This window comes from Oncorhynchus nerka, linkage group LG4 (assembly GCF_034236695.1).
Source record: "Oncorhynchus nerka isolate Pitt River linkage group LG4, Oner_Uvic_2.0, whole genome shotgun sequence".
In the NCBI taxonomy this organism is placed as follows: Eukaryota; Metazoa; Chordata; class Actinopteri; order Salmoniformes; family Salmonidae; genus Oncorhynchus; species Oncorhynchus nerka.
Genome location: NC_088399.1, coordinates 61696279 through 61723679, shown reverse-complemented (window position 1 = coordinate 61723679; position 27401 = coordinate 61696279). Strand labels below are relative to the sequence as shown.

At 45.3% G+C, this 27401-nt stretch overlaps 3 protein-coding genes across 4 annotated transcripts in view; 1 reads left to right on the top strand and 2 right to left on the bottom strand.

The window, feature by feature from the left end:
- Positions 1 to 1761: 1761 nt before the first annotated feature.
- Positions 1762 to 17540, bottom strand: LOC115118815 (bone morphogenetic protein 8B-like). 2 transcript variants are annotated; one of them, XM_065017707.1, is made up of 7 exons: positions 15855 to 17540; positions 13538 to 13730; positions 10895 to 11043; positions 10461 to 10655; positions 10199 to 10278; positions 9859 to 9969; positions 1762 to 2583 (listed from the first exon to the last, which is right to left on the bottom strand). In XM_065017707.1, exons 1-7 carry the CDS (start codon positions 16426 to 16428, stop codon positions 2434 to 2436), a joined length of 1452 nt encoding a protein of 483 aa, XP_064873779.1. In that variant the 5' UTR covers positions 16429 to 17540; the 3' UTR covers positions 1762 to 2433. The 2 variants fall into 2 exon arrangements, with proteins under 2 accessions (XP_064873779.1, XP_064873780.1); XM_065017708.1 differs by having other exon boundaries at positions 10476 to 10655; positions 15855 to 17539.
- LOC135571329 (uncharacterized) lies at positions 5381 to 9305 on the top strand. The gene is made up of 15 exons (XM_065017103.1): positions 5381 to 5771; positions 6034 to 6176; positions 6280 to 6351; positions 6441 to 6524; positions 6646 to 6789; positions 6879 to 6959; positions 7081 to 7230; positions 7343 to 7392; positions 7514 to 7583; positions 7669 to 7755; positions 7843 to 7941; positions 8062 to 8142; positions 8253 to 8357; positions 8792 to 8888; positions 9193 to 9305. Exons 1-15 carry the CDS (start codon positions 5417 to 5419, stop codon positions 9303 to 9305), a joined length of 1731 nt encoding a protein of 576 aa, XP_064873175.1. The 5' UTR covers positions 5381 to 5416.
- A 1266-nt stretch (positions 17541 to 18806) lies between the features above and the next one.
- Positions 18807 to 27401, bottom strand: part of LOC115118813 (microtubule-actin cross-linking factor 1-like) — a 268887-nt gene continuing 260292 nt past the window's right edge. The window contains 4 exon segments of the mRNA XM_065017706.1: positions 18807 to 21166; positions 21364 to 21475; positions 22793 to 22903; positions 25402 to 25613. Coding sequence (XP_064873778.1) covers positions 20922 to 21166; positions 21364 to 21475; positions 22793 to 22903; positions 25402 to 25613 — 680 coding nt within the window. The 3' untranslated portion in view covers positions 18807 to 20921.

The following is a 27401-nucleotide window of genomic DNA, read 5'->3' as shown; positions in this document are numbered from 1 at the left end:
GTTACATTTAACATTTACATTTAAGTCATTTAGCAGACGCTCTTATCCAGAGCGACTTACAAATTGGTGCGTTCACCTTAAGACATCCAGTGGAACAGCCACTTTACAATAGTGCATCTAAATCTTTTAAGGGGGTGAGAAGGATTACTTTATCCTATCCTAGGTATTCCTGAAAGAGGTGGGGTTTCAGGTGTCTCCGGAAGGTGGTGATTGACTCCGCTGTCCTGGCGTCGTGAGGAGTTTGTTCCACCATTGGGGGGCCAGAGCAGCGAACAGTTTTGACTGGGCTGCGCGGGAACTGTACTTCCTCAGTGGTAGGAGGGCGAGCAGGCCAGAGGTGGATGAACGCAGTGCCCTTGTTTGGGTGTAGGGCCTGATCAGAGCCTGGAGGTACTGAGGTGCCGTTCCCCTCACAGCTCCGTAGGCAAGCACCATGGTCTTGTAGCGGATGCGAGCTTCAACTGGAAGCCAGTGGAGAGAGCGGAGGAGCGGGGTGACGTGAGAGAACTTGGGAAGGTTGAACACCAGACGGGCTGCGGCGTTCTGGATGAGTTGTAGGGGTTTAATGGCACAGGCAGGGAGCCCAGCCAACAGCGAGTTGCAGTAATCCAGACGGGAGATGACAAGTGCCTGGATTAGGACCTGCGCTGCTTCCTGTGTGAGGCAGGGTCGTACTCTGCGGATGTTGTAGAGCATGAACCTACAAGAACGGGCCACCGCCTTGATGTTAGTTGAGAACGACAGGGTGTTGTCCAGGATCACGCCAAGGTTCTTAGCGCTCTGGGAGGAGGACACAATGGAGTTGTCAACCGTGATGGCGAGATCATGGAACGGGCAGTCCTTCCCCGGGAGGAAGAGCAGCTCCGTCTTGCCGAGGTTCAGCTTGAGGTGGTGATCCGTCATCCACACTGATATGTCTGCCAGACATGCAGAGATGCGATTCGCCACCTGGTCTTCCAAACAACATCTGGTTCTTCCAAACAACCCAACTGTAGTTTCATCTGTCTTCAGAATATTTTGCCAGTAGCGCTGTGGAACATGTAGGTGCACTTTTGCAAACTTCAGACGTGCAGCAAAGTTTTTTTTGGACAGCAGTGGCTTCTTCCGTGGTGTCCTCACATGAACACCATTGTTGTTTAGTGTTTTACATATCGTAGAGATGTCAGCAGCAAACTCTTGCACTACTGTATGCTTCAGTTATATGTTGTATTGCTCAACATGTGGAAATGTTGTCACTCATTGTCTTTCATGTTGTGATTCACAGATACACGATTTGAACACTGCGACTGGTATAATGGCGTCAAGGGACATAACACTGAGACCCCTGGACATGGGTGGGGGAATATTTGTGTGACGACGTACAATGGGGGCAGAAGCTCACCAGCACCCCATCTTATATGTCCAACCACCCCTGAACGTCAGACTGTATTGAAGCACCTCCAGGGGTGTAAAGTACTTAAGTAAAAATACTTTAAAGTACTACTTAATTTGTTTTTGGGGGTATCTGTACTTTACTATTTATAGTTTTGACAATTTTTACTTTAACTTCACTACATTTCCAAGGAAAATAATGTTTCAGACATCTGTGGCATTGTGTTGTGACAAAACTGCACATTTTAGTGGTCTTTTGTCCCCAGCAAAAGGTGCACCTGTGTAATGATCATGCTGTTTAATCAGCTTCTTTATATAGTGCACCTTTCAATGTGGATGGATTATCTTGGCAATGGAGAAATGCTCACTAAAAAACTTTTGAGGCGTATAGAACATTTCCGGGATCTTTAATTTCAGCTCATGAAACATGGGACAAACCTTTTACATGTTGCGTTTTTTTGTTCAGTATAGTTTTTTAAATTACAAATATAGCGGTATACAGTCCTCCAGATATCTGTTGACAAGGACATACATCACTGTGTATTTGTTCCTCTGTACATACAAAAATGGCCAATTTTTTTTTTCATGTTATCATTTTCCATTGTTACTAACTTGTACTGGTTAAAAGTATGATTAAAGAAGAAGAAAAATACGTGTATGTTTTGCAAACCATGTTTAGTACATCTAAAAGAGACAATGAGAAAAAATGTATGGTTCAACAAGAATTTTAGCATTGATTGCACTTATGATACAGTACTTTACAGCTTTGATTGGTCACAGAATATATGACATGAAGGGGTGATGTAATTATCTGAATTACTGTAGATTTAAATAGTTTAGTTAATCAAAAGTGAGGTATGGTTATAAGTCCAATGGGTGTTGTTCATATACCACTCTGACTCTAAATCAATATATTAGATACATAGTATATATCAGCATATTGACATATTATTGCTATCAACTGCTGGTTGCAAGTTATATTACCCTGTTTTTATCTTTTGGAACAATGGCAATTAAGTTGATTAAAATGATGTAGAATAGATAGATGGGCTACCACTGGTGTCACAGGCATCCACAGGTCTTGACCATCATGTTGCGATGCTTCTTTAGGATCACGTTGTTGTTGTCATCGTAGAAGAGTACAGAGATGGGACTGAGCTTGGTGGGTGCGCAGCATGCTTTGGGAACCTCATCCGGCTTCAGAAGGTGAACCTGCCATTGAAAACAGTAAATCAGACTCTTTCATACATGCACTTTCATATAGTCAATGATAATATCCTGTTATAAAAGAGATATGGGTTATTTAAGCAATAAGGCCCAAGGAGGGGCCAGATACCACAAACCTCAGGGGTGCTTTATTGCTATTAGAACACCTACTCATGCAAGGGTTTTTCTTTATTTTTTACTATTTTCTACATTGTTGAATAATAGTGAAGACGTCAAAACGATGAAATAACACAAATGGAATCATATAGGAACCAAAAAAGTGTGAAACATATCAAAACATGTAATATATTTGAGATTCTTCAAATAGCCACCCTTTGCCTTGATGACAGCTTTGCACACTCTTGGCATTCTCTCAACCAACTTCACCTGGAATGCTTTTCCAACAGTCTTGAAGGAGTTCCACATATGCTGAGCACTTGTTGGCTGTTATTCCTTTACTCTGCGGTCCTACTCATCTCAAAACATCTGTTTGGTTGAGGTCGGGGGATTGTGGAGGCCAGGTCATCTAATGCAGCACTCTGTCACTCTCTCTTAAGCAGGCATTGTGTCAAGAAGCAGTGCGGCTTGGCTGGGTTGTGTTTTGGAGGATGCACGGCTCTCAACCTTCGCCTCTCCGCCAGTCCATACGGGAGTTTGGTGGAACAAATGATAGTCCCACTAAGCCCAAACCAGATGGGATGGCGTATAGCTGCAGAATGCTGTTGTAGCCATGCTGGTTAAGTGTGAATTCTAAATCAATCACAGACAGTGTCAACAGCAAAACACCTCCTCCTCCATGCTTTATGGCAGGAAATACACATGCAGAGTTCATCTGTTCACCCACACCGCATCTCACAAAGACATGGCAGTTGGAACCAAAAATCTCACATTTGGACTCCAGACCAAAGGACAAATGTATTGTGTTTCTTGGCCCAATTAAGTCTCTTCTTCTTATTGATGTCATTTAATAGTGGTTTCTTTGCAGCAATTCAACCATAAAGGCCTGATTCACACAGTCTCCTCTGAACAGTTGATGTTGAGATGTGTCAGTTACTTGAACTCTGTGAAGCATTTATTTGGGCAGCAATATCTGAGGCTCGTAACTCTAATGAACTTTTCATGTTATTGTGTGACTAGGGTGGGTACTGTAGTTTTGTATTTCTATGTTGGTCTGGTATGGTTCCCAATCAGAGGCAGCTGTTGAGCGTTGTCTCTGATTGGGGATCATATTTAGGCAGCTTTTTCCCCACTGTGGTTGTGGGATCTTGTCTATGTCTAGTTGCCTGCGAGCACTACATTAGCTTCACATTTCGTTTTGCGCTTTATTGTTTTCTGTGTGTTTCACTTCAAATAAAAGAGGATGGAACCATACCACTCTGCACCTTGGTCCGATTCATACAATAACGATCGTGACACTTATCCTCTGCAGCAGATGTAACTCTGGGTCTTCCATTGCTGTGGTGGTCCTCATGAGAGCCAGTTTCATCATAGCGCTTGATTGTTTTTGTGACTACACTTGAAATATTCCGTATTGACTGACCTTCATGTCATAAAGTAATGATTGACTGTTGTTTCGCTTTGCTTATTTGAGCTGTTCTTGCCATAATATGGACTTGGTATTTTGCCAAATACGGATATCTTCTGTATACCCCCCTACCTTGTCACAACACAATTGATTGGGTCAAACGCATTAAAATGGAAAAAAAATCCACTTTTAAGAAGGCACACCTGTTAATTGAAATGCATTCCAGGTGACCTTCTCATGAAGCTGGTTGAGAGAATGCCAAGCGTGTGCAAAGCTGTCATCAAGGCATAGGGTGGCTACTTTGAAGAATCTAAAATATATTTGGATTTGTTTTACACTTTTTTGGTTACTACATGATTCCATATGTGTTATTTCATCGTTTAGATGTCTCTTCAATGTAGAAAATAGTAAAAATAAAGGAAAACCCCTTGTGTCTGAAGGTGAGTAGGTGTTCTAAAACTTTTGACAGGTAGTGTAGAGCCTTCAGTGCAAGGGGGGAGGGGGGTGAGAAGGATTTTTTCCGTGGGCTGTGGCCCCCCGTGTCTGAATTTGGTCAATAAGTCCTCCAAAAGACTTGATTGCCCACTGTGGCAAAGACTATACTTTCAGGGGTTAAACAACACACAAAAAATAACCTTGTTTGTCTCATTCTTCCAACCTAGCTAGTGACTTTATAAAACACAATATTTTGTTATTTGTATTTTATATTATACCAACGATATAGGAAAGCATCTGGTGTCAAAATAGCCCCAAATATATAGGGTGTTCACCCATACATGTACACCCATACAATTATCAAGGTTTACAAATATGCCCAATCAATAGAACATTATATCAGAAAACAATAGTCTAAATGTCTCTACCATATATGGTTGAAAAGTTACCAACGATTTACTCAGAATTTAACCCCACAACACCAAATATGGAACACACACAACCAAGTGCGGTGCAGTCTAAACTAACAATGGTCACAGCAAATTATCGTTATTATTTCATCAACACTGTCAAGTACAAGTATATTAATGTCATAATATTGTAGAGAACAAGCTCATGATTAATTATATGTCCTTTTTAATGACATCAGGCAAAGTAAAGGACGTTTGGACATGAATTTCGTAGCTCCCTCTTGAATTGACAATTTTTCTCTCAACATTCATCAGAGGCTTTTATCCAAAGCGAGTTACAATAAAACCTGCTGTCGTTTATGTATGAGTAGTGACGGGAATCGAACCCACTACCCTGGCGTTGCAAGCGTCATGCTCTATCAACTGAACTACGAAGGAGCACGTCAATAGAATTTTAACGGATTCTAAAATGAATCATATCATTTCAAACTTTCTATGGCAACACAGTTGTCCATTTTGTAAACAATCATTTTCGAACGTGTGTTGCCAAGATACATCTAACCGACGTTCTATGGAACGTTTTCTGTGCGAAAACAACAACTTGTGTTTGCTGCTGACAACAAACTGGATTGATTTTTCAGACCTGAGAACAATCGACTGGAAAATGCCTGGGTGCTTTTCAAGACTGGCGGAGAGAGTGCGTGGACGTCTGCGGCCTACTGCGTCGACAGGTTGTTCAAACTCATTTGTGGCTTGTTTTTCTTGTCTTTTTCTGTTTTGCAGGGTTCGTGATCGTCGACAGATGGACAGCGACTTAGAAGAGGGTATGTGGAGTTTAACACTCTTATTTTACTTCATTTAACAATGTCATTATAATTTGCGAAATGTTGTGTATTTTTATCGTTCAGACTTGGCAAAAATGCTTGTGCCAGAGATGTTGTAGCTAGCTAGCTTGCTAGCTAACGTTCACTTTAGTAACTGTTGCTAAGCGATCGACTTTTGCTACCTAGCTAGCTAGTATTAGCAATCTTGATACGTTTTGTCCTAACAATTAATTATTTTATATTCCAATGTTCCTAATTTTAGAAACAACTGTCCTGGATGAGGTCCAGTTGGATGTGCCATTGGATGATGTGCCATTGGATGTTCCACAGCTGCCAGTCCTCCTTGATGTCCAGAATGCTGCTATCATCCTTGAGGATGTGCCAGATGTGCAGACTATCTTTGAGGTACAATTTTCAGAAAGTTTGGGTTTTATGTTTGAAAAATATCCCAGATATTCAAATTGTGTCTCTGACATTAAACACATCTCTTGTCTGCTTTCTGCTTTAGGAGGCCACTGGCAATTGGCAGTTAATTCTGATTAGGTTCAGCCCCCTGTACTGTGGGCCTGTTGTGATCAGGGTAAGAGACCCCCCCCCACACACACACACACACACACATCACTGTTACAGTGTTTACTGTTTCCAACATGAATGTATTGTAATGTGCAGAACAATGCCGGTCCGGTGGTTAAAGCTTGGAGAACTTTCCAGTTCATCAGCCCCATCATCACCTACATGCGTGGGGGATCCCAGGTTTATGTCTTTGTAACTTCCCAATCCTACATTGTCATTCATTTGATCTTGATGGAAATGTGTCACAGCAATTGCTGAAGTGGTTTTGTTGATCTTGTCTTGTTGTTTATCTCAAGAGCAGGTGGTGGTGAGGATGCACCACGTGAGTAGGGTGAGAGGCCTGGAGACTCAACTGGTGTGGGCCATCTCCAAGGAGACAGCCAGGCTTAGTCCAGAGGGCATCCCCTACTGTGCCACCAAAGTGCAGTCCATCACTTGGATCCAGGTAAGACGGAAATAATACTGAAATAGTATTAGATTAGGCTTTTCTTCACTTATTCCATTTGGCCTTAACATGTATTCTCTCTCTGTCAGCGTGTGGCTGGCAGGGTGACCCACTATGCGTCTCACCTCCGCCACGAGACGTCTGTGGACGTGACGCTTGGCTGCTACCAGGTAAATAAACAATTTCCTTTGTATATAGACTAGACATTACTGGGCATTTTTACATTAGATTTGGTGTGTTTTCTAATAGTGTGTGTGCGGTAAACAGGTGTGTTGTGTGTGTTTTGAGCAGCAGACTGATGTCTCAGTGGTGTATACCACTCTCCACATGGGGCTGGACGGGCTTCTCTCCTCTTCAGCGTGGTCGGAGGCTGCCTCCTTCTCTACGCCCACCACTCAGCACTTCACTGACCCAGAGCCTGAGGGCCACAACTGCTATGAGGTCAGACGTTACACACACATACTATTGACTAGGAGCATTAAGATCCTTCCATTGACCGATTGTTTGTTATGTCATTGGTCACTGATTTTGAATGCTTGTTTTGTTGTCGTAGAGCTGGGAGGAGGACCTGCTGCCTGAGGAGAGGGAGGTTCCTCTGCTAAAGTGAGTTCCTCTAAATGTCTGTGTAGTCTGGGCTTGTCAGATGCAGAAGGATAGTGGTCATAATGCTGTTATCCCCCATTGACTCTAATGGTTGACATGCTCCATTCCCTCCCTTCCACAGCCTCTACCTTACCACCAAGAGAGTGGAGGACATCGCCCTGAGGCTCATCTCCCTGCGCCAGGCCTTCACTGTGAGTGGACCCACTTTTCTTTTTCTCTCTGTGACTTCTTGTTCTGTCTCCTAGAGGAAGATGTCTCACCCTAACTCTTCCCTAGACCCTGCTTGGTTCCACCCTGAGCAGGAACCATCTGTTTGTGGCGGGAAAGGTCCTCCTGGGCGCACTGGTTCAGGCCAACCACATGGTAACTAATTCTCTTTCAAGGGAAAGAGAGCGTCCCTGAGGGGAAATGTGTTCTGTTCACTAAAAGATGCTCTTTTCTTTGTCATAGGACGAGGCCAAGTTCATAAGTACCTATAACGACTTTGTGGACTACCTGAGTGACCCCTCCAAGCGGAATGACATTGAGAGGGAGCTGGCTGAGGCAAAGGTGAGTTCATTAACTCTCAAGTCTCACTGAGTTCTTCCACATGCATGTATTTTATACATCACAGTAGCTGATCTATATGAAATCATTCCTATTTTCTCCAAACATGTTTTCTTGTCCTAGATCCATCATATGAACATGATAGATGTCCTCTTTGAGCTGGTGCTGTTTGGGATGATGACAGCTCAGAAGTCCCTGATGGTGGTAAGTAGCATCTCACTGGAACATGTTTTGATATCTGTCTATTAGCAGTTTCGCTTAAATTCCCCTTCTCTTCTATTCTCTCCTCTTTTCTCCTCCTTTGTTTCCTTTAGCATCCTGGTGGGTTCGTGGAGCGTCTGTACGCTCTCCTGTACTCCTTCCTGCCCACTGCTGCCAACATGGAGCCAGAGGCTGACAGATACCTGCTGCAGCTCAGTGTAAGAGTCTAGGTTACTTCCTGTTTACTTCCTTTTCACTTCCTTATTCATGGTTTACAGGGTTTCAATGCCATTTTAGGGGGAGTATTTCTGATTGTCTCTCTCCTCTTGATAAGCTAGTAACTCAGAGCCATTTTCTATGTGTTGTGTGGTGTTCTCTTCAGGGCGGGCTGATGGCTCTGCTAGATGACATGTTTGGCCAGCAGCTGGCCTGGTACTTTAACCCAGAGTCTCTGGTCACTGAGCTCTCCAGCCTCCTGGAGTACCACTTGGAGAACCTCATGGCCAGCATGTAGTCCTACTGCAGGGACCATACTCCTTTCTCCTTCTCTCTCTCTTTTGAAGGAATTGAAGACTTTAAGTGCTTTGTTGAACCCTGATTAGTTTTTAACACCCATTAATTGAATGTATTCTCTTGTTTTCTCTCCCCACAGGATTCTTGTGACACTTTGCCACCCAACAGGGATCTAGACACCAATGCACTACATTACTTTGCACTGATTTTTACATTTTTAAATAAAATAAGTTGTGGTTCAAAAACATTTTGGTTTCCGGCTTTTCATTTATTTGATTTTATGACCATTTCCTTTTCCTATAGTTATAATGCTAATATTAGATAATTACATGAACAATGATGCTTTATTATTTGAATATGGAAATAAAAACAATGTTTTGTTGATTTACAGATACTACAGGCCTTCACTTTATATGGTTTTGTACTGTGGTTTGTGATACTGTACTATTTAAAAACATGTAGGACTACATACACTGAGTGCACAAAACATTAGGAACATTTCCTAATATTGAGTTGCACACCCTTTTTCCCTGAGAACAGCCTCAATTCGTCGGGGCATGGACTCTACAAGCTGCCCTAAGCGTTCCACAAGGATGCTGGCCCATGTTGTGTCAAGTTGGCTGGACGTCCTTTGGGTGGTGGACCATTCTTGACACACATGGGAAACTGTTGAGCATTAAAAAAAAAACAGCAGTGTTGCAGTTCTTGACACACTTTACCCGGTGCGCCTGGCACATACTACCATACCCCGTTCAAAGGCAGTTAAATCTTTTGTCTTGCCGATTCACCCTCTGAATGACACACACAATCCATGTCTCAATTCTCTCAAGGTTTTAAAATCTTTCTTTAATTCCCCTTCATCTACATCGATTGAAGTAGATTTAACAAGTGACATCAATAAGGGATCATAGCTTTCACTTGGTCAGTCTACGTCATGGAAAGAGCAGGTGTCCTCAATGTTTTGTATTATCAGTGTGTGTAGTAACCTGGTACAGTATAAAGTATACCACTAGAGGGGATAATTGCTTCAGTTGAATGTTATTTCTCACTATCCCTACTCTACATTAACAGTCTGCCATTGTCGACTCCGGTAACTTGGGTATCTTAGTCTTTTTTATATTTGCCATTAATGTCTGAACCATCTTTCCCACTGAAACCAGTAATGTTAATGTTCATGTGAGAGAGGGTGTAGTAGTTTATACTGACCACTAGTTGGATCATAGCGTGGTTGGTGGCGTTCATGCAGGAACCCAGAGGGTAGAGGCATTCTCCATCACAGTAGAAGGCAGAGTAACCCGTAGGAGCCAATACCCAATCCTAATGGAGAGAAATACCATAGAAATCAAATGACAAGATTAGATGAATGACGAGAATACTCTTTCTATGAGAAATACATGATAAAGAATGCAAAGAACATACTCTACAATGCACATCCTACACATGCCTTGCTTCACTAAAAATACTGTGTGTTACAGCAAATAAGGTGGTACAATGTTAGCTCCTGATTATCTATTCAGCAGATTGAGTAGTTGAGACAGAATCTCACCTTCCAGCCTAGATCACTGAAGCTCACATATAATTCATGTCTCTTACAAGCCTGACGCCCACTGTTGACATGGCTGTGATCTGAAAGGGACCAAAAAATATGTCATGAACCAGGAAAGACTAATGTACACTTTGGATGCATTGGATTTCAAATTAAATGTAAACGCAACTTCAGTAATTTTGTAATTGAGATGAACTATCCCTTTAAACTGTGTATAAAACAAGTTTAACTAGAAGACGAAAAACCAGTGTTCTCCCCTGACCTTGTAGGACCTCACCATGTATACTGGGCAAGGGCAGGTCGTATTTGGGCTTCTTCTTATGGGGGTTGGGTTTCACGGCCCGCGGGGGGCGACAGGGGGCCTGGCTGGCCCTGAAAAAGGTCACCATGAAGGGCTGTTTGGAGCGGGGGCCCCTACGACCCACCAAGCCTACCCACCCAGCTGACAGGGACCGGTCTGAGAGAGAAAGAGAACAATCTTGAGGTAAACCAAAACAGCACATGTCCATTTCTAATTATTTACTGAACAATTACAGACACTATATGACATTAGAGTGTTACAGCGTTGTATTCTAAGTGAACTTCCCTCCTTATTCAAAGGCATAATAATCAAGAAATCCACTTTGTGGGAAATAGCCTCCACATCAGCAGAGCATTTCCTGACCCTGAACATAGTATTAACTCTATGAAGCTCACCCTCCTCTGTCTCCACGTAGAGCCGGATGCCCAGGTTACTTCGGGGGTGCAGGAGCCATCGGTTGCTGGCCGAGGTCACGTCAAAAGCCAGCCAGCCCTCCTGCCCCGCTGGCACCGACTGCATGTCCAGCAGCACCAGCTCGGGTTCTCTGAGGAACGTCGAGGAGTAGCATGAGATGACAAATTCGGGAGAGATACGCAAAACACGTTGCATGGCCATTCAACGGCTCAGACACAAGAGGTATGTGGCATGGTCTACAGTCAATCACAGATTACAAAAAGAAAACCAGCCCAGTCACGGACCAGGATGTCTTGCTCCCAGGCAGACTAAATAACTTTTTTGCCCGCTTTGAGGACAATACAGTGCCACTGACACGGCCTGCAACCAAAACATGCGGACTCTCCTTCACTGCAGCCGAGGTGAGTAAAACATTTAAACGTGTTAACCCTCGCAAGGCTGCAGGTCCAGACAGCATCCCCAGCCGCGCCCTCAGAGCATGCGCAGACCAGCTGGTTGGTGTGTTTACAGACATATTCAATCAATCCTTATCCCAGTCTGCTGTTCCCACATGCTTCAAGAGGGCCACCATTGTTCCTGTTCCCAAGAAATCGAAGGTAACTGAGCTAAACGACTACCGCCCCGTAGCACTCACTTCCGTCATCATGAAGTGCTTTGAGAGGCTAGTCAAGGACCATATCACCTCCAGCCTACCTGACACCCTAGACCCACTCCAATTTGCTTACGGCCCAAATAGGTCCACAGACGATGCAATCTCAACCACACTGCACACTGCCCTAACCCATCTGGACAAGAGGAATACCTATGTGAGAATGCTGTTCATCGACTACAGCTCAGCATTTAACACCATAGTACCCTCCAAACTCGTCATCAAGTTCGAGACCCTGGGTCTCGACCCCGCCCTGTGCAACTGGGTACTGGACTTCCTGACGGGCCGCCCCCAGGTGGTGAGGGTAGGTAACAACATCTCCACCCCGTTGATCCTCAACACTGGGGCCCCACAAGCGTGCGTTCTGAGCCCTCTCCTGTACTCCCTGTTGACCCACAACTGCGTGGCCACGCACGCCTCCAACTCAATCATCAAGTTTGCGGACGACACAACAGTGGTAGGCTTGATTACCAACAACGACGAGACGGCCTACAGGGAGGAGGTGAGGGCCCTCGGAGTGTGGTGTCAGGAAAATAACCCCACACTCAACGTCAACAAAACTAAGGAGATGATTGTGGACTTCAGGAAACAGCAGAGGGAACACTCCCCTATCCACATCGATGGGACAGTAGTGGAGAGGGTAGTAAGTTTTAAGTTCCTCGGCGTACACATCACAGACAAACTGAATTGGTCCACCCACACAGACAGCATCGTGAAGAAGGCGCAGCAGCGCCTCTTAAACCTCAGGAGGCTGAAGAAATTCGGCTTGTCACCAAAAGCACACAAACTTCTACAGATGCACAATCGAGAGCATCCTGTCGGGCTGTATCACCGCCTGGTACGGCAACTGCTCCGCCCACAACCGTAAGGCTCTCCAGAGGGTAGTGAGGTCTGCACAACGCATCACCGGGGGCAAACTACCTGCCCTCCAGGACACCTACACCACCCAATGTCACTGGAAGGCCATAAAGATCATCAAGGACAACAACCACCCGAGCCACTGCCTGTTCACCCCGCTATCATCCAGAAGGCGAGGTCAGTACAGATGCATCAAAGCTGGGACCGAGAGACTGAAAAACAGCTTCTATCTCAAGGCCATCAGACTGTTAAACAGCCACCACTAACATTGAGTGGCTGCTGCCAACACACTGACTCAACTCCAGCCACTTTAATAATGGGAATTGATGTAAAATATATCACTAGCCACTTTAAACAATGCTACTTAATACAATGTTTACATACCCTACATTATTCATCTCATATGTATATACTGTACTCTATATCATCTACTGCATCTTTATGTAATACATGTATCACTAGCCACTTTAAACTATGCCACTTTGTTTACATACTCATCTCATTGGTATATACTGTACTCGATACCATCTACTGCATCTTGCCTATGCCGCTCTGTACCATCACTCATTCATATATCTTTATGTACATATTCTTTATCCCTTTACACTTGTGTGTATAAGGTAGTAGTTTTGGAATTGTTAGTTAGATTACTCGTTGGTTATTACTGCATTGTCGGAACTAGAAGCACAAGCATTTCGCTACACTTGCATTAACATCTGCTAACCATGTGTATGTGACAAATACATTTGATTTGATTTGCAGTAGAGAGAGACAGCCACTGAGCTTCAGCTCTCGAGAACCAGGTTTGTACAAGGCGTCCTCACAAGCCACAACGTGGCCAATGAGTTATTCTGCAAGGAGTTCTGTGAAGCCAGGGTGAAGAGCAAAACAAATTCGACATTGCATTTTGCCAAAGCAACAAACAAAAAACATCTGGAACGATAAGCCAACCCATGGTGTATGGAGTGAAGGGAGAGCATGTCAAGAGAGTGAGGGGAATCATAAAGAAAATGCACTCTTTCATCCTTTTTAATGCAAAAAACCCAAAGTTGATCATTTAAATGTGTCAAAGAGAGAGAGAGAGAGTTAAATAACCAGGTGATCTAGTGGCAGGAACCTGTGTTTGTTCTCCCGTTGGATCTCGTAGACGGAGATGTGCAGGCTGCGGTTGGCCCTCTGGCCCATGGTCAGGGTCTTATAAATGCGAAACTCTGCAGCTGTGACCGTTTCCCCCTGGGGGAGGGGCGTCAGGTCAAAACGGAACTCCTTCCAGTACGGCCGCGGCTGCAGCAGGTCACGCTCTTGCTCCACTGAGAGAGAAGAGGAGAGAGGTCGATGTAATGCCAAAGACATTTCCCCCCCCGCATTTAAACAGCGCAACGCCTCATTCACACGTGCTCACATCTACTCTACACATTACTTCCACTCCCCGAAAAGACCAAGACAAACAGAGATATACTCATTGTACGACACATAGTGTATGAGAAAGACATTCCCACGTGACACAAGAAGGAGGGAGAAGGAGGGGGACGAAAGAGCAATTCGCGGAGCAATCAATCTAACATGAAAGTGGTGAATGAGAAGACCGAGGGAGAGAGAAGAGCAACAGAAGTGGGAAGGTGTAGAGGGAGACGGGAGGATGAGTGACTGAGTCAATGTAAATTAGGGGGAAAGAGCAGAGCAGACATGTGGAGAGAGGTGTGCAGGCGATGCCCAGTGAAGGGGGAAAGAGCGGAGCAGACATGTGGAGAGAGGTGTGCAGGCGATGCCCAGTGAAGGGGGAAAGAGCGGAGCAGACATGTGGAGAGAGGTGTGCAGGCGATGCCCAGTGAAGGGGGAAAGAGCGGAGCAGACATGTGGAGAGAGGTGTGCAGGCGATGCCCAGTGAAGGGGGAAAGAGCGGAGCAGACATGTGGAGAGAGGTGTGCAGGCGATGCCCAGTGAAGGGGGAAAGAGCGGAGCAGACATGTGGAGAGAGGTGTGCAGGCGATGTCCAGTGAAGGGGGAAAGAGCAGAGCAGACATGTGGAGAGAGGTGTGCAGGCGATGTCCAGTGAAGGGGGAAAGAGCAGAGCAGACATGTGGAGAGAGGTGTGCAGGCGATGCCCAGTGAAGGGGGAAAGAGCAGAGCAGACATGTGGAGAGAGGTGTGCAGGCGATGCCCAGTGAAGGGGGAAAGAGCAGAGCAGACATGTGGAGAGAGGTGTGCAGGCGATGCCCAGTGAAGGGGGAAAGTATAGTGATAATGTAGAGAGGGGAGAGAGAGGCGACAGGGAAAGACGGAGAACGATAAGGGAAGGACACACACGCTAGTCTCTCGCCACAGACGCAGTGTCCCAAGCAAGACGACACACACACACACCCCCACACTCTCTCGGGAGCCCAGCAGAGCACATTAACAACCACGGTCGGGGCCCTGTAGTGTGCTGTAATTAGACTCACTAAGGGCCTTCAACCGCAGCAGCTGCTCAACATACACACCACTAACTACAGGTTGGGGAGTATTTTTAGAGTGGTCCTCTGCTGTTTCTCCATTTGTGTGTGTGTGTGTGTGTGTGTGTGTGTGTGTGTGTGTGTGTGTATATATCAGTGGGGCCTGTAATTCCTTACAGCTGTGTCCCTTACGCACTGTCTTCAGCACATTGCACGGCCTTGACTGGGTCGGATTGATAGGGTGTGTGTGTGTGATGGGTGTATTTTTGATTCCAACTGACAGGGGCTATAAATGAGAATCTGTCTAGATTGGTTAGATGGCCTTAAAATGGTGGTTCAAGGCGACACACCAGACATTGTCAAAATAAGATCTAGTGAAACATTAGCTGAAATGCGTAATTACGTTTAAAAAATATACATTTTTGTGTAATGTATGACACAGCAATAGACATGATCACGTATGTCCAAATACTGTAGAAAAACAAAGAAAAACTAGCATATCAAGTGTCGACGCAATGCAAAATGTGAAGAGAAATAACATGGAATCCTGTTTTCCCACGGCAACAAGGTTATCCATCTTATTCCAGAGATTAGTGGAAGGAAATGACTGGGAAAAGGATGTTTCATTTGTAATGCTGTGTCAGATAAGCATCTGTAGGTCTACTGTCTGGGCTGGTGCAGCACAGGAAAAGTCTCTCTTGTGATAACAAGACTGTCCCTGAGAGGTGAACTGGTTCACCACTACATAACGTTGCCAGGTTGGCCTCGTTTCTCATTGAACAATCCAACAATATGTCCTTTATTCAGTTACTGGGCTCTTTTGCAAGACATGTAAAAGGATCACAGGAGAAGTTCTTGGCCAGATCGGGCCGTGGGGCTTCTATTTGGAAATCCCTGTTGGGAGGCCATTGGCTGAACAAACAACAACTCCCAACTAATTGGATAACAAGTCAATAACAATAGCCAATTAAAACCCAGGAATTAAAAAAAAAAAAAACTCACCCAGGTTGACGAAGCTCATGACCGTATCGGCCTCGCTAACCACTGTCCCCAGCGGCGCCGTGTACGTGTTGAGCGTGGGCAGGGCGGCATGGCTGACGTGGCCCGTCAACCCATCCGCACCGCCGAACCCCAGACCCCCTACCCAATTCCCCATTCCGTTTCCCTCATCCCCCTTGGCCGACACAGCGTGGTACAGGTCCAGCATGAAGAGGGGGGCTGAGGAGGGCGGTCGGAGGGGAGGATGGGGTCTGGGCCGACCCGGTAGACCCAGGATGGACAGGATCTCCCTCTGCATCTCCTTCTTCTCTCGGCTGCTGAGGCGGCGGAAGCTGGAGTGGACGACTCCCTGGGCCTGGTGGCCCCAGAGGCAGAGCAGCAAGGGGGCGAGGAGGAGGGCCACAGGGAAGAGCGGGAGTTGGAGAAGGCGCCGGTAGGTGTACTTGCTGCTGTTGTCATGGATGAGTCTTCTTCCTGAACACGGGCAGGCGTGGGTATCGACGCACGTTCTGAAGCCATCCGGTCTGTCCAAGCTCTGTGTGGTCTGAGGCAGATCTTCCAAGGTGTCCGTTGCCATAGTGGAAGAAGCTCTACCCGGCTGTTTTCCTATTCTCTCTCTGTGTAACCGACAAGTCTTTGGTTGGGTTCTTCTGTGTTCTTTTGGCCTTCGGTCCACAAGAGAGCAAGTAATATTCTGCAACGCACACCACAGAGGGGCTGTTAACTGTGTCTCAAACCATTTGCATGTCCCCTGTCTGTGTACGCCAAACTGTTTGTCTTGCACGTATCCGTCACTGACAAATGCACCTCTGTGATTTGTGATGAGATGTGTTTAGATCAACGGTGGACACTAAGAGATGTTTACTCCTTTAGTTCCCTCTGTTTATCGGCCGTCTCCTCCCTTCCTCTACTACTTTAAATCTCTCCGCGTGTCTTTTCTCTTCTACCCCAACACGACTCTACTCATGTGATACACAACAGACAATAAAATGAAAGCAAGGGTAAAATGAAAAAAAAAAAGTTATGTGTTTTGATGAAAACAAAACAATCTCTTTGAAATCTCTCCCTTTTGGAGAAGTACATTTGATGGAGTTTGAAAGTGGATAAGTCAAAGGGCAGGTGCTACCAAGATTGGTGGTCAATCCAATTTGAGAGAATCAAATAATCAGACCCGTTTTCAGTCTAATTGGTCTTCAGAAGAATAAGGAAAAAACACCACACCTGTCGCGCCTCAATGTTGGCTGGCAAACAACCAGATCCCACGCAAGGAACAAGGAGTCAAATCCTCAGTGGGAAAATGATCTGTCGTCCACCTCTCTTGATCTATAGTTCTTTAATCCACAATTCTGGGGAACTTTTAAATCATGAAAGATCCTTTGTTTGTTACGTCCACTTGCGTCTTTAACTCCAGATGTTTCCAGATGTCTTCCTCAACCTTTACGTAGCTTCTATTTCAAAATCCTTGGTGCGTTCAGTATTTAAACAAAAAATCTATATTTGATTAGTCGTTTATTCCTCGCTATTGTATTATTCTTTTGGATTCCCCCAAACCACCTGTTTCAAGTGGAGAACAATGCCAGTATGTTTGTCAGCGTACTGTAGTGTGCCCTCTGAGAGTTTACCTCATGTAAGGGTGCTTCGACACTGGTTGAGTTGTCCATCACCAAGAGGGAGTGTCCTAAACAGCCTCCTCCCTCTCCCCACATCCTCTCCCAACTCTCTTCCCGATCCCTCCCTTTGGGCTTTTTAAAATCTCCCTCCCTTTTATCTTTTCGTCTTCTCATGACCACTTCCTTTCATGGGAAAGCACTTTGGAATCCGAGTCAGTTTGGTGAAAAATACATACACCGAATATATTTATACATGTTTTGAGATGAAGGAAAATATATTTATCTATACAGAACACATGGATTAGCAAACCTACCGTATCTTTAAACCCAGTACTAACAGCATGAATGGAGACTCTTTGTAGCTTAAGGTGTACTGACAAAACGTGTACCCTATAAAATTGTTTTCGGTATTTATACGTTTTAATTTCCTGTTAAACAGATTGCGAGTTGCCTTTACCTCCTTCCAGTTTGACTGCAATCCTGTGTGTGGGATAGCAAGGGATTTGAGGGGAGAAATGACACGGGCTCAAATATAGTAGTGAGGGTCAGTTCAATGCCAGTTTGTGTTTGTTTGACATCAAAAGCACCCTGGGACTTGCGGCCACTTTGAACAGCAAAAATACACACAGACCAAACCAAACAGCATCTTTTCTAAGGCCAGGGAGTCAGAAGTGCCAGGAATGAGTATTTTCTGTGGTGTTTTTGTTTTTGTTTCTCCAGTGTTGAGGGATTTTAGGGCCGGAGAGAGGAATGACGGATGGAGAGAGAACGGTGAGAGAAGGATAGTGAGTCCGTCAGTCTGTTGTCGGAGCAAGGATAGGTGGTGAGGACAGATGGGGATGGTGGGAGAGGATGTGAGTGGGTTCGGATAGGTCCATGTAAACACAGACACACAGCTGCACAGAGAAGACTATAAAAGAGCAAACCCCATCTGCCAAATAAACCCAAGGTGATTTTCATTTTCTCTCTCTAACGGAGAGGACGTAATAGCTCCATCTCCTCCCCTAACACACACAAACCAAGTCGTATACTTAGCTACTGTGGAAGCAGAGAATGAGATAGACCTCAGCGACATTTCCCCACGATATACTGTAGAATAGAAAGTGCCAGAGAAACACACCCATCCATGACCACAGAGACGTCCCTCCCTCTGTTGAAGATCCTACTACAGGGCGTGTTCTTATCTCTGGAGACACTAATTGTACCCCAACCCTAATTACCAAGCCATTTCCGGTGTGCAGAGACTGTGGTCTACAGACTCAAGGACACGCATGGGAACACGCATGTGCGTATACACACACACAATTTCCCCCCAAATGAAATTAAAATCAAATCCACAACGACAAAATATTTCTTTTTTTACTGCAAGCATATTTTTTAATACAAAATGAGAACAAAAAGGTTTATAATCTTATATTTTTATTTTACACAATTGACTTCTAACCGCCCCCCCCCCTCCATATTTTCTCTTCATCACACTGAATAACACCAAAAGGTGAGTTCCTCTCCTGCGCCCGGATCCCCACCCCCAAAAGAGACAATAAATAAATAAAAATCACCTTAAGATGTCATTTGTGTTCATTAGGTTTTCATATACTTCAGCTCTCACATCAACAAACAGGGAAGCACATTTGCAGCCATCAAAGACAAGACAATTCAAACGCCTATAAGGCGGGACACTAGGGGTTCTCTCATTGGCCCCTTCAGCTCCCTTTCATTCATATTCATAGTTTTTTTTTGCCAACACAATAAGGGCAACCCCCTTTGGTCATGTTCTGGGAGTTGTAGTCATTAGCAAAAAAAAAAGAAAAAAAAAGGCTGCCATGGGAATCAGTCAGCTTCCTGGTTGAGTAATGTTATGAAGAAGTAGAAACATACAACGTTGAAGAGAGGAGCGGACATTTTCCTTGGTACAAAATACCATGACTTCATTCATCTTAATACTAATCATTCTCCAAGGTGATATGATACAGAACTGAAAAATAAATAAAACTGTTTTCTTAAGCTAGAAAAGCAACAAACAAAAAAATACAACAGGATTATAAATGAACCAGAATGAAAGAAAGACATTCACAAATCAAATCTTTGCACACAGCGATGCACGCGGAGGACCTCTGATTTCTGTACCGCGTGACGACGACACGCGTATACACAAACATTTATGTCTGCTGCTCTGGGGGTTCCCAGCGGCAACGGAGGGGGGCGAAGTGGAATTACAGCGATACAGACTGTCAGTGTGCGCCGGTTTTCAATCTCTAATCTGGAATAAACCTAGTTTCAATTGTGTTAAATTGTGCATGTCCTTACAAGCCACTTCATTGTTACACATTTTGTCACGTTTTTGCTGTTAGTGGGGTCCCAGCCAAGAAGTAATCTTTAAATTTGAGTGTTAGCTTCAGACTAATGGGGCCATATGACAAACCCTCCATTCCATCAAACACACACTCCCACCGACCAAACACACTGATTGTTGCAGTGGTTTGTGAGGACATTGCAGTGTGTATGTGTGTTTCCCACCACTTCCACGGTCTCCTAGGCTTGAGGTTTAGGCAGTAGTCAGAGTGGGGCAGCCCACACACTGAACATAAATCCACGCTAGTCCGGTTGTTCCCGACCCACAGACATGAAGTGAAATTCCTCTTCACTTCCCAGTCCAGGAGAGTAAAAAACAAGATGGCAGTCATTGGATATATTTTCTGTTTAACTCCCGGGGAGAAACAATTTCCACAATACCCACAATCCAGTTCTTCGGAATGCCATTCTCCAGCAAGTTCTGAGTCATTTCATCACTACCCTCAATGTGTGTGTGCGTATTTCAGTTGTGTGTGTGTCAGTGTGTACATGCACAAAGTAGTTACAAGGCTCTACCTAACGCTCTGTGGAACTCAGATTAGGTAAAAGTAAGGACAGAAATGTGCAACACAAATAAGGCAGCATCATGTTGGTTGGTTCAAACTGCTGTGGCTTTCTCTGAAACAGTCTTAGCACAATCCCGTTACGAGAGAGAGCGCACAGGAGACTGGAAGGCAAACTGGGATCTGGGTTTTAAAGGGGGAAGTTCTGTCCTGTTTCACCCTAGTCTAAGTGCACGAACCCGGGCCTCGATGCCCCCCAGTGAGTGTGTGTACGAAAGTGGGAAAAAAAAGAGAAAGATATTTCTCCCCCCATCTATCCCCCTCTCTACCTGCCTTCCATACAGTAGTCTTGGTGCATGAATCCCATGCAAGCCCTATGGATGGATGTTTGGATCAAATGTGACCAATATGGCCGCCAGTAGTCTGTCCACTATAGAGCATCTCTTTGAAATGGAAGACGGTCCGTTCTACCTGATCTAATTGTATAGTTTGGACATCTTCCTCTCCATTTCATCCTCGCTGGTGTTTGGGGGGGCTGGGGTAGCCCGTGGAGTCAAACCAGCTCTATAGTTAGATGTATGATGGTTTTTTACACGTCTCCTTCACTACTTCTTCCCAGAAGCGGGTGTCTTGGGGCTTGGGGTCTTCTTGGAGATGGTAGGGATCTTGGAGGGCTTGGCTGCTCCTGGTCGCCGGGGGGTGTCCGAGGTGTCCGAGCAGGCCGAGCGCGTCTCCAGGAGCTCCGAGGCATCCGAAGCGTCGCTGCCCCGCCGGCTGCTGGCCCTGCTGCCCGCTCTGCTGCCCGCCCGGCTGGCAGCACCACTGGCTCCCGATGGGGTACGCCTGGGGTCTGAGAGGAGTTGAGGAGAGAGGGAGAAAGGAGGAGGGGGTAGGTAAATGAGAGATAGAACGTGAATAGATTAAAAAAATATATATGTTTAGTCTCGTTTTCATTACGGGAATCACATGTTCCAAGACAACACAAATAGAGAACTGAAAATGGGAATCAAATCTGCTATAAAAAAAATCAGAGGACTTGGTTCTTACCGGTGCGTCCAGGTTTAGTAGAAGTGGGTGTAGCTCCTCCATTCTCTCCAGTCAGAGACCCTCGGCTGGAGTGGAAGGTGGGCCTCTTCAGCTTGGACCCCGAAACTGCCCCCTATAGACAGACACAGGGAATGTCAGACAGTGGCAAACGGTGCTACTGAATACATTAAAGCAGCGTTTCTTAATCCTGGTCCTGAGGACCAAAAAGGGGGTGCACATTTTTGTTTTTGCCTCAACACTACACACCTGCTCGGACAAAAACCAGACTGACCCTTCAGGTGCCCGGGACCAGGATTAAGAAACAGCTGTTTTTACATCAATATCAAATCATTTCTGGGTAACAATGAAATACCTTCCTGTGATTGTTGTCAATTCATATGGTTAAAAGTAAACAAAAATAGCTTCTTAGCAAAGAGCAATTTCTTAAGCAGGAATTTTGCTAGGAGTGGTTTGAGTGGGGAGGGAAAACTGAAAATCAGCTGCTGGTGGCAGAGAATTCTTTCTCATTGGTCTATTAACTCTTTTGCCGCATGGAAGGTCAAAACAGACTGACATTTCAGACAACCTTTTCAAACAGCTCTTACACTTAAAGGCCATTATCATCCTTTTCACAATTTAAACGATTTCCAACTCGGTGTGGAAAAAGATGATGATTATATATATATATAGAAATATAATAGGAAATAAAATGTTTGACTGCATTGGCCCTTTAAAAAGGTAGACTCCACAATATGACATCATCGTACACGGCGGGACGACGTCAGCCAAACAGAGTACGAGTCTGCAAAGGCTGTCACACTTTTGGCTCTTCCCAATTCGAGTCTTGAGGCATGCCAACATTGGGAAGTCAATAGTGGATTTGAATTTTTCGTTGTTGTTGACACTTGGAGCCAGGATGTTGTCCCGATGTGTATGATGATAACATATTGCTGCGTCGACCTTTAACGAAAGGAGCAGGTACTACTTTCAAGCATCATCCCAATACTAGCATAATACAGCAGACACGCCATTTGAAAAATGACCAACAAGACGACCAAACTAAATCCCTAGAACTACCAGATGGAGTTCACTAATAATTATACAATTTCTCACTACTTGCTCTTTAAAAGGATGTCACTTGGAATCTCTATTGACCTACTGCCAGTTGCTTCTTGCCGGGGGCCTAAAATATTGTGACAATTCACATATGAATACGTTTAACTGGCCTATTGAGCAAGAAACGGTGAAACAAGATATAACGCAAATATATTCAGTCTTAAAGCTGAATTTGAATGTCACGTCTTTTAGATCTTCATGGTCCCATTGCACAGTGTGCACTTATGCAGGGTGTATATGGCCACCCCCGTAAGTGAGTGACAGTGTGTGTGAGTTGGTGCATTATTAGTTCGCTGGGGCTTGGGACGGGTGGCGGGAGGGGTCAGTTTGTTACCTCGTGCCCAGGGGTGGTGTGGTCGTGGTCTGGGCAGGACTGGCACTTGGTTGGCGTTGGCGTTTTACTGTGTGCCAGCCAGGGCTTGGCATAGCCACGAGAGTTTGAGGACTGGGATAACCAAAGGGAAGGAGGGAGGGAAGGAGGGAGGCAGCCAAGGAGAATAAAAGGAGGAGGAGAAGCAAGGAGAGGAGCAGGAAAGTCGAGGAAAGGAAAATGGGGAAAGGGAGGAAGGGGAAGGAGGGGAGGCAGGTAGTGTAGCGCAGTGTGTTTTTGGTGCGACAGCGGAAGGATTTACAAAACACAGAACGAAAAACAGTACATTTTCCAAGCGAGGTTAGCAGGGGGTGGTTTGAAGGGATTTAGGAGACAAAAGAAAGACAAAAACAAAGCAGAACCAGAAATAAAAATGTCACAGTTAAAGACGTGGTGATTGCAGTTGACATGTAGAAACAGGACCATCCAACATAGACAGACAAAGACACACACACACACACGCGATACAAAAATCACACAATAAACAGACTACACAACTAACGATCAGTGACAACAATACAGATAATTCTGGGTATTCTGGGTAATATGGCTTCATTCTTTGTCCTCCAAGACTGACTGAATGTCTTGTTTAGACTCTGTTCATTCCTCATTTTATGCACCTTGGTTGGACTGCACCACTAGGTAGCGATGATGGTATACTTGCGATGACCATATACTTTTCCATTTTGACTGAGGCTACAGTAACCTGACCGATTGAATATATGACCAGTGGTGCTACACTAAGTAATACAAAAGCATCATTGTCTAGGGTTTAGGAGTCAGTGGTAGACGTGAGAAAGGCCAGAGAGGTGTGTTACATTGAACTGAGCAGTGGAGGTTTCTCAGAGGAGGACCATCCTCCTCAGTGAATTTCCTAAAAATAGATTTTTTTTAACCATTTAAAAAGTCGTCCTTTTTAGATTAATATATTTTGTATAGTTTTACGTCACAAAACAATTGATTAAAATACACTTTTTTGCAACTAATGTCTACAGTAGCATCAGCAGCACTCTGTAGGGTAGCTTCTGTCCTCCTCTGGGTACATTGACTTCAATACAAAACCTAGGAGGCTCTTGGTTCACACCCCCTTCCATAGACTTATACAGTAATTATGACAATTATGTCCTCCAACCTATCAGAGCTCTTGCAGCATGAACTGACATGTTGTCCACCCAATCAAAGGATCAGAGAATGAATCTAGTACTGAAAGCATAAGACAGCTAGCTAGCACTGCAGTGCATAAAATGTGGTGAGAATTTGACTCAAAGAGAGAGAAAGACAATAGTCGAAGAGTTTTGAACAAATTAATTTCTTCCAAAATGAAGCAGAGGCAAGAAACTCTCATTTGCAACTGCTGGACTAATGATTACACCCTAGATCAGCTAGATGCAGGTCATGTGTCACTATCTGTCACACAAAGTTCTCTCGAACTGTGTGCACCTACGTTGTAAACTTTCATTCATAGTAGTAGCTTAAACCGATCACTGTTACACTGAACTGGGTGAATGGAATATGAATGACAGTCATCCAATATGCTGTAATAGAAATAAGGCCATTCTCATGAGAAAAAAAGCTTGGCTTCCCTCATCTTAAATGGCACTGACCTCCACTGGAACTGAGATCATCAAAACTCGACCTTTGAGTGTAATCGACACACATTTAGTGCGAAGACGAACCAGTGTGACAACAACCATTGTAAGAAAGTGGGTGAGAAGATGGGCCACCGAGACAAACAACAAGACATGGTGAGAACAAAAACTCTGACATGGGGCCTCTCGAGTGTCGCAGCGGTCTTAGGCACTGCATCACAGAGCTTGAGGCGTCTTTACTTGGCTCATCGTGCTCTAGCAACTCCTTGTGGCGGGCCGGGCGCCTGCAGGCTGACTGGTCGTCAGTTGAACAGTGTTTCCTTCGACACATTGGTGCGGCTGGCTTCCGGGTTAAGCGGGCACGTGGCGCGGGTTTGGCAGGTCATGTTTCGGAAATGTCATGACTCGACCTTCTTCTCACCCGAGCCCGTTGGGGAGTTGCAGCGATGAGACAAGATCGTAATTGGATTGCAAATTGGATATCACAAAATTGGGGAGAAAAGGGGGGTAAAATACCAAAAATTCAACAAAACAATTTGTGACATGACCGACGTGACATTGATTGACTGCAGTTTGTGAACATGTATTGTAGTATTGTTATGTATGTGTGTAGTGTATTCTTGCAGTTTCCATTTTAGTCTTTGTTTGCATTAGGAACACTTAGAGAGAAACCATGTCCACTTTGCTTTTCCACAGCAATTAAAGTAGATTGTGTAATTGCTCAGCCTACATTAAAAGACACTACCGATCTTCGCGACAGACTTCTACTGTACCTAACATGGTAACCAACATATGATGTTAAGAGAAGCATGGAGATCTCTCTTTAAGGGCTATATAGTTCTATCACCTCGCTCCCATAGAACATAATACCATATTGAGTCAATCATGAGTACACCGGTTCGGTAAAGTTTTCATGGTCTGGGGAGCTTTTCCCATTCTAGTAATTGTATTTCTACGGGGAAGAAGGGGTTTGGGGGCACTTACTCTGGAGGAGGCGGTAGGGGTGGCGGGAGTGGAGGGCAGGGAGGCGCAGCTATGTGCGCTGTGTGAGGCTGAGGAGGAGGAGCGGGTGGGCGAGGCTGTGCGGGAGCCGGGTTTGGAGCGCCGGCCACGGGAACGGAACGCTGCCAGGCCCTGGGAAGCCCCCTCCGGTAGGATGAACTTCTCACGCAGCTCCAGGTTGGTACGGCCTCGGGCTGGAATGAGGGAGGAAGGGAAGAAGGAGAGCGAGATAGAGAAAGAGTGTGAAAGAAAGAGGGAGACAAAGTAAGTCATGTTCAGTCAATTACGGACGCAGTGCAGAGCAGCGAGTCAGTGCACTGTATGGTCGAGTCAGATTTGAGTAGGGTAGGGGGAGGGAATCAGAGTCGGTGAAGTGCACTTCTGGCTGGGCTACTTTTTTAAGGGGAAGAGGAAGTGGGTGTGTTTGTGACGGTGCAGAGGGGATAGAGGATGGCAGCAAGGCATCCTCACACAGAGGTTAGAGATCAGTGTATCCAAACTACTAGCGAGAAAAATGTTTCAAAGTATGGACATAAATAGTACATTTTTATATGTTATAGCCACACTAATAGAACAACTGTTCTATGTCTGGTTCTATAGCTAGAACACAGAGGTCTGTCTGTAAACCAAACCACAGCCTCTTCTCTCACTGCGAGGGAGTCGCTCCGTTGACTCCTTTATTCATTCCCTAATTCATAAACGGTGTGTTTGGCGCGCTTATGTGGGGGCATGCCCGGTTATGCTTTGGGGGAGCCCCAATACAGTACCATGGGGGACTCCCCTCCCATAGACACTCATAGAAGCATTCTTAGACAAGATAGTTCAGCAGCCCCAGCACACAACATCTTAAGCCCAGAAAAGCCAGCCACAGAGAGACAGAGACAGAGAGAGACAGAGAGAGAGAGAGAGAGAGAGACAGAGAGAGAAAGAGAGACAGAGAGAGAAAGAGAGAAAGAGAGAAAGAGACAGAGAGAAAGAGACAGAGAGAGACAGAGAGAGAGACGGAGAGAGAGACAGAGAGAGACAGAGAGACACACAGAGACAGAGAGACACACAGAGAGAGAGAGAGAGAGAGAGAGAGAGAGACAGAGAGAGAGAGAGAGAGAGAGAGAGATGAAAGGGCTGCAGCTAGCATTAGCAGCAGGTCACCGGAGCCGTGGTCAGACGCTATACCCAGGACAGAACACACCCCCTCAGAGTCATCCACTAGCAAGAGCAGCAAAGGCCAGTCGATAATAAATGGGTGCGCGCCCTGCAATTACATCCCCCAGCGAGTCAGGTGCACCCTCTAATTCAGTCCCCACCCACCATCACATTTAAAGAGTGCTAATAGAAACCCAGGCTGGCCACACCCAGGTCTTAGACGGGCTCTGTTTTTTAATGGGACTGGCCCGTCAAACCGTGCAGCCATTTTGGATCCACATGGCAACCATCACCACCAAGACCAGGGTTGGCCAATCCTTTTTTTTTTTTTTTTTTGAGTGGGAAGCATGACGTGGACTGGCCCACGGACAAGACTTAGACATGTTTAAACATACACACGCCCACACATAGATACAAGCAGATGGGCGGTTAGAACAAGCGATTTAGAGCTGGGGGGGATGGACAGAGAGAGAGAGAGAGAGAGAGAGAGAGAGAGAGCAATGGAAGCGAGAGGGAGTGTAGGTACCTCTGCAGCAGAAATAGCCAGGAGTGACCGTCACTGAGAGACACAAGAGACAAGGTGAAATAGTGGCGTGCTCACGGGCGAGATGGAAACACATTGACAAGACACATACATTCCATCTACTTTAGCGGTCTCTCTCGCATACACACACACACACACAAAACACACTTTCTCTCTCTCTTTCACTTCAACACAGTAGACAGTGGCAAAGGAGTAAAAACACAGGTGAAGTCCCCAAGGTTGAGGAGGTGGACACATCAGGGGACCCCAAGTGGCTATAACAACTTGAAAACAAAGACACGGGTCAGTGACAGAC

Excerpts from the sequence above, each read along its gene's own strand:
- LOC135571329 (XM_065017103.1), top strand. The coding sequence starts at position 5,417 with ATGAATCATATCATTTCAAACTTTCTATGGCAACACAGTTGTCCATTT. Across the intron at positions 8,358-8,791 it reads GATACCTGCTGCAGCTCAGT|GATTCTTGTGACACTTTGCC; the intron begins GTAAGAGTCTAG and ends CTCTCCCCACAG. Across the intron at positions 8,889-9,192 it reads TTTAAATAAAATAAGTTGTG|CCTCAATTCGTCGGGGCATG; the intron begins GTTCAAAAACAT and ends CCCTGAGAACAG.
- LOC115118815 (XM_065017707.1), bottom strand. The coding sequence starts at position 16,428 with ATGGCAACGGACACCTTGGAAGATCTGCCTCAGACCACACAGAGCTTG. Across the intron at positions 13,731-15,854 it reads CATGAGCTTCGTCAACCTGG|TGGAGCAAGAGCGTGACCTG; the intron begins GTGAGTTTTTTT and ends CTTCTCTCTCAG. Across the intron at positions 10,656-10,894 it reads CTACGTGGAGACAGAGGAGG|ACCGGTCCCTGTCAGCTGGG; the intron begins GTGAGCTTCATA and ends TTTCTCTCTCAG.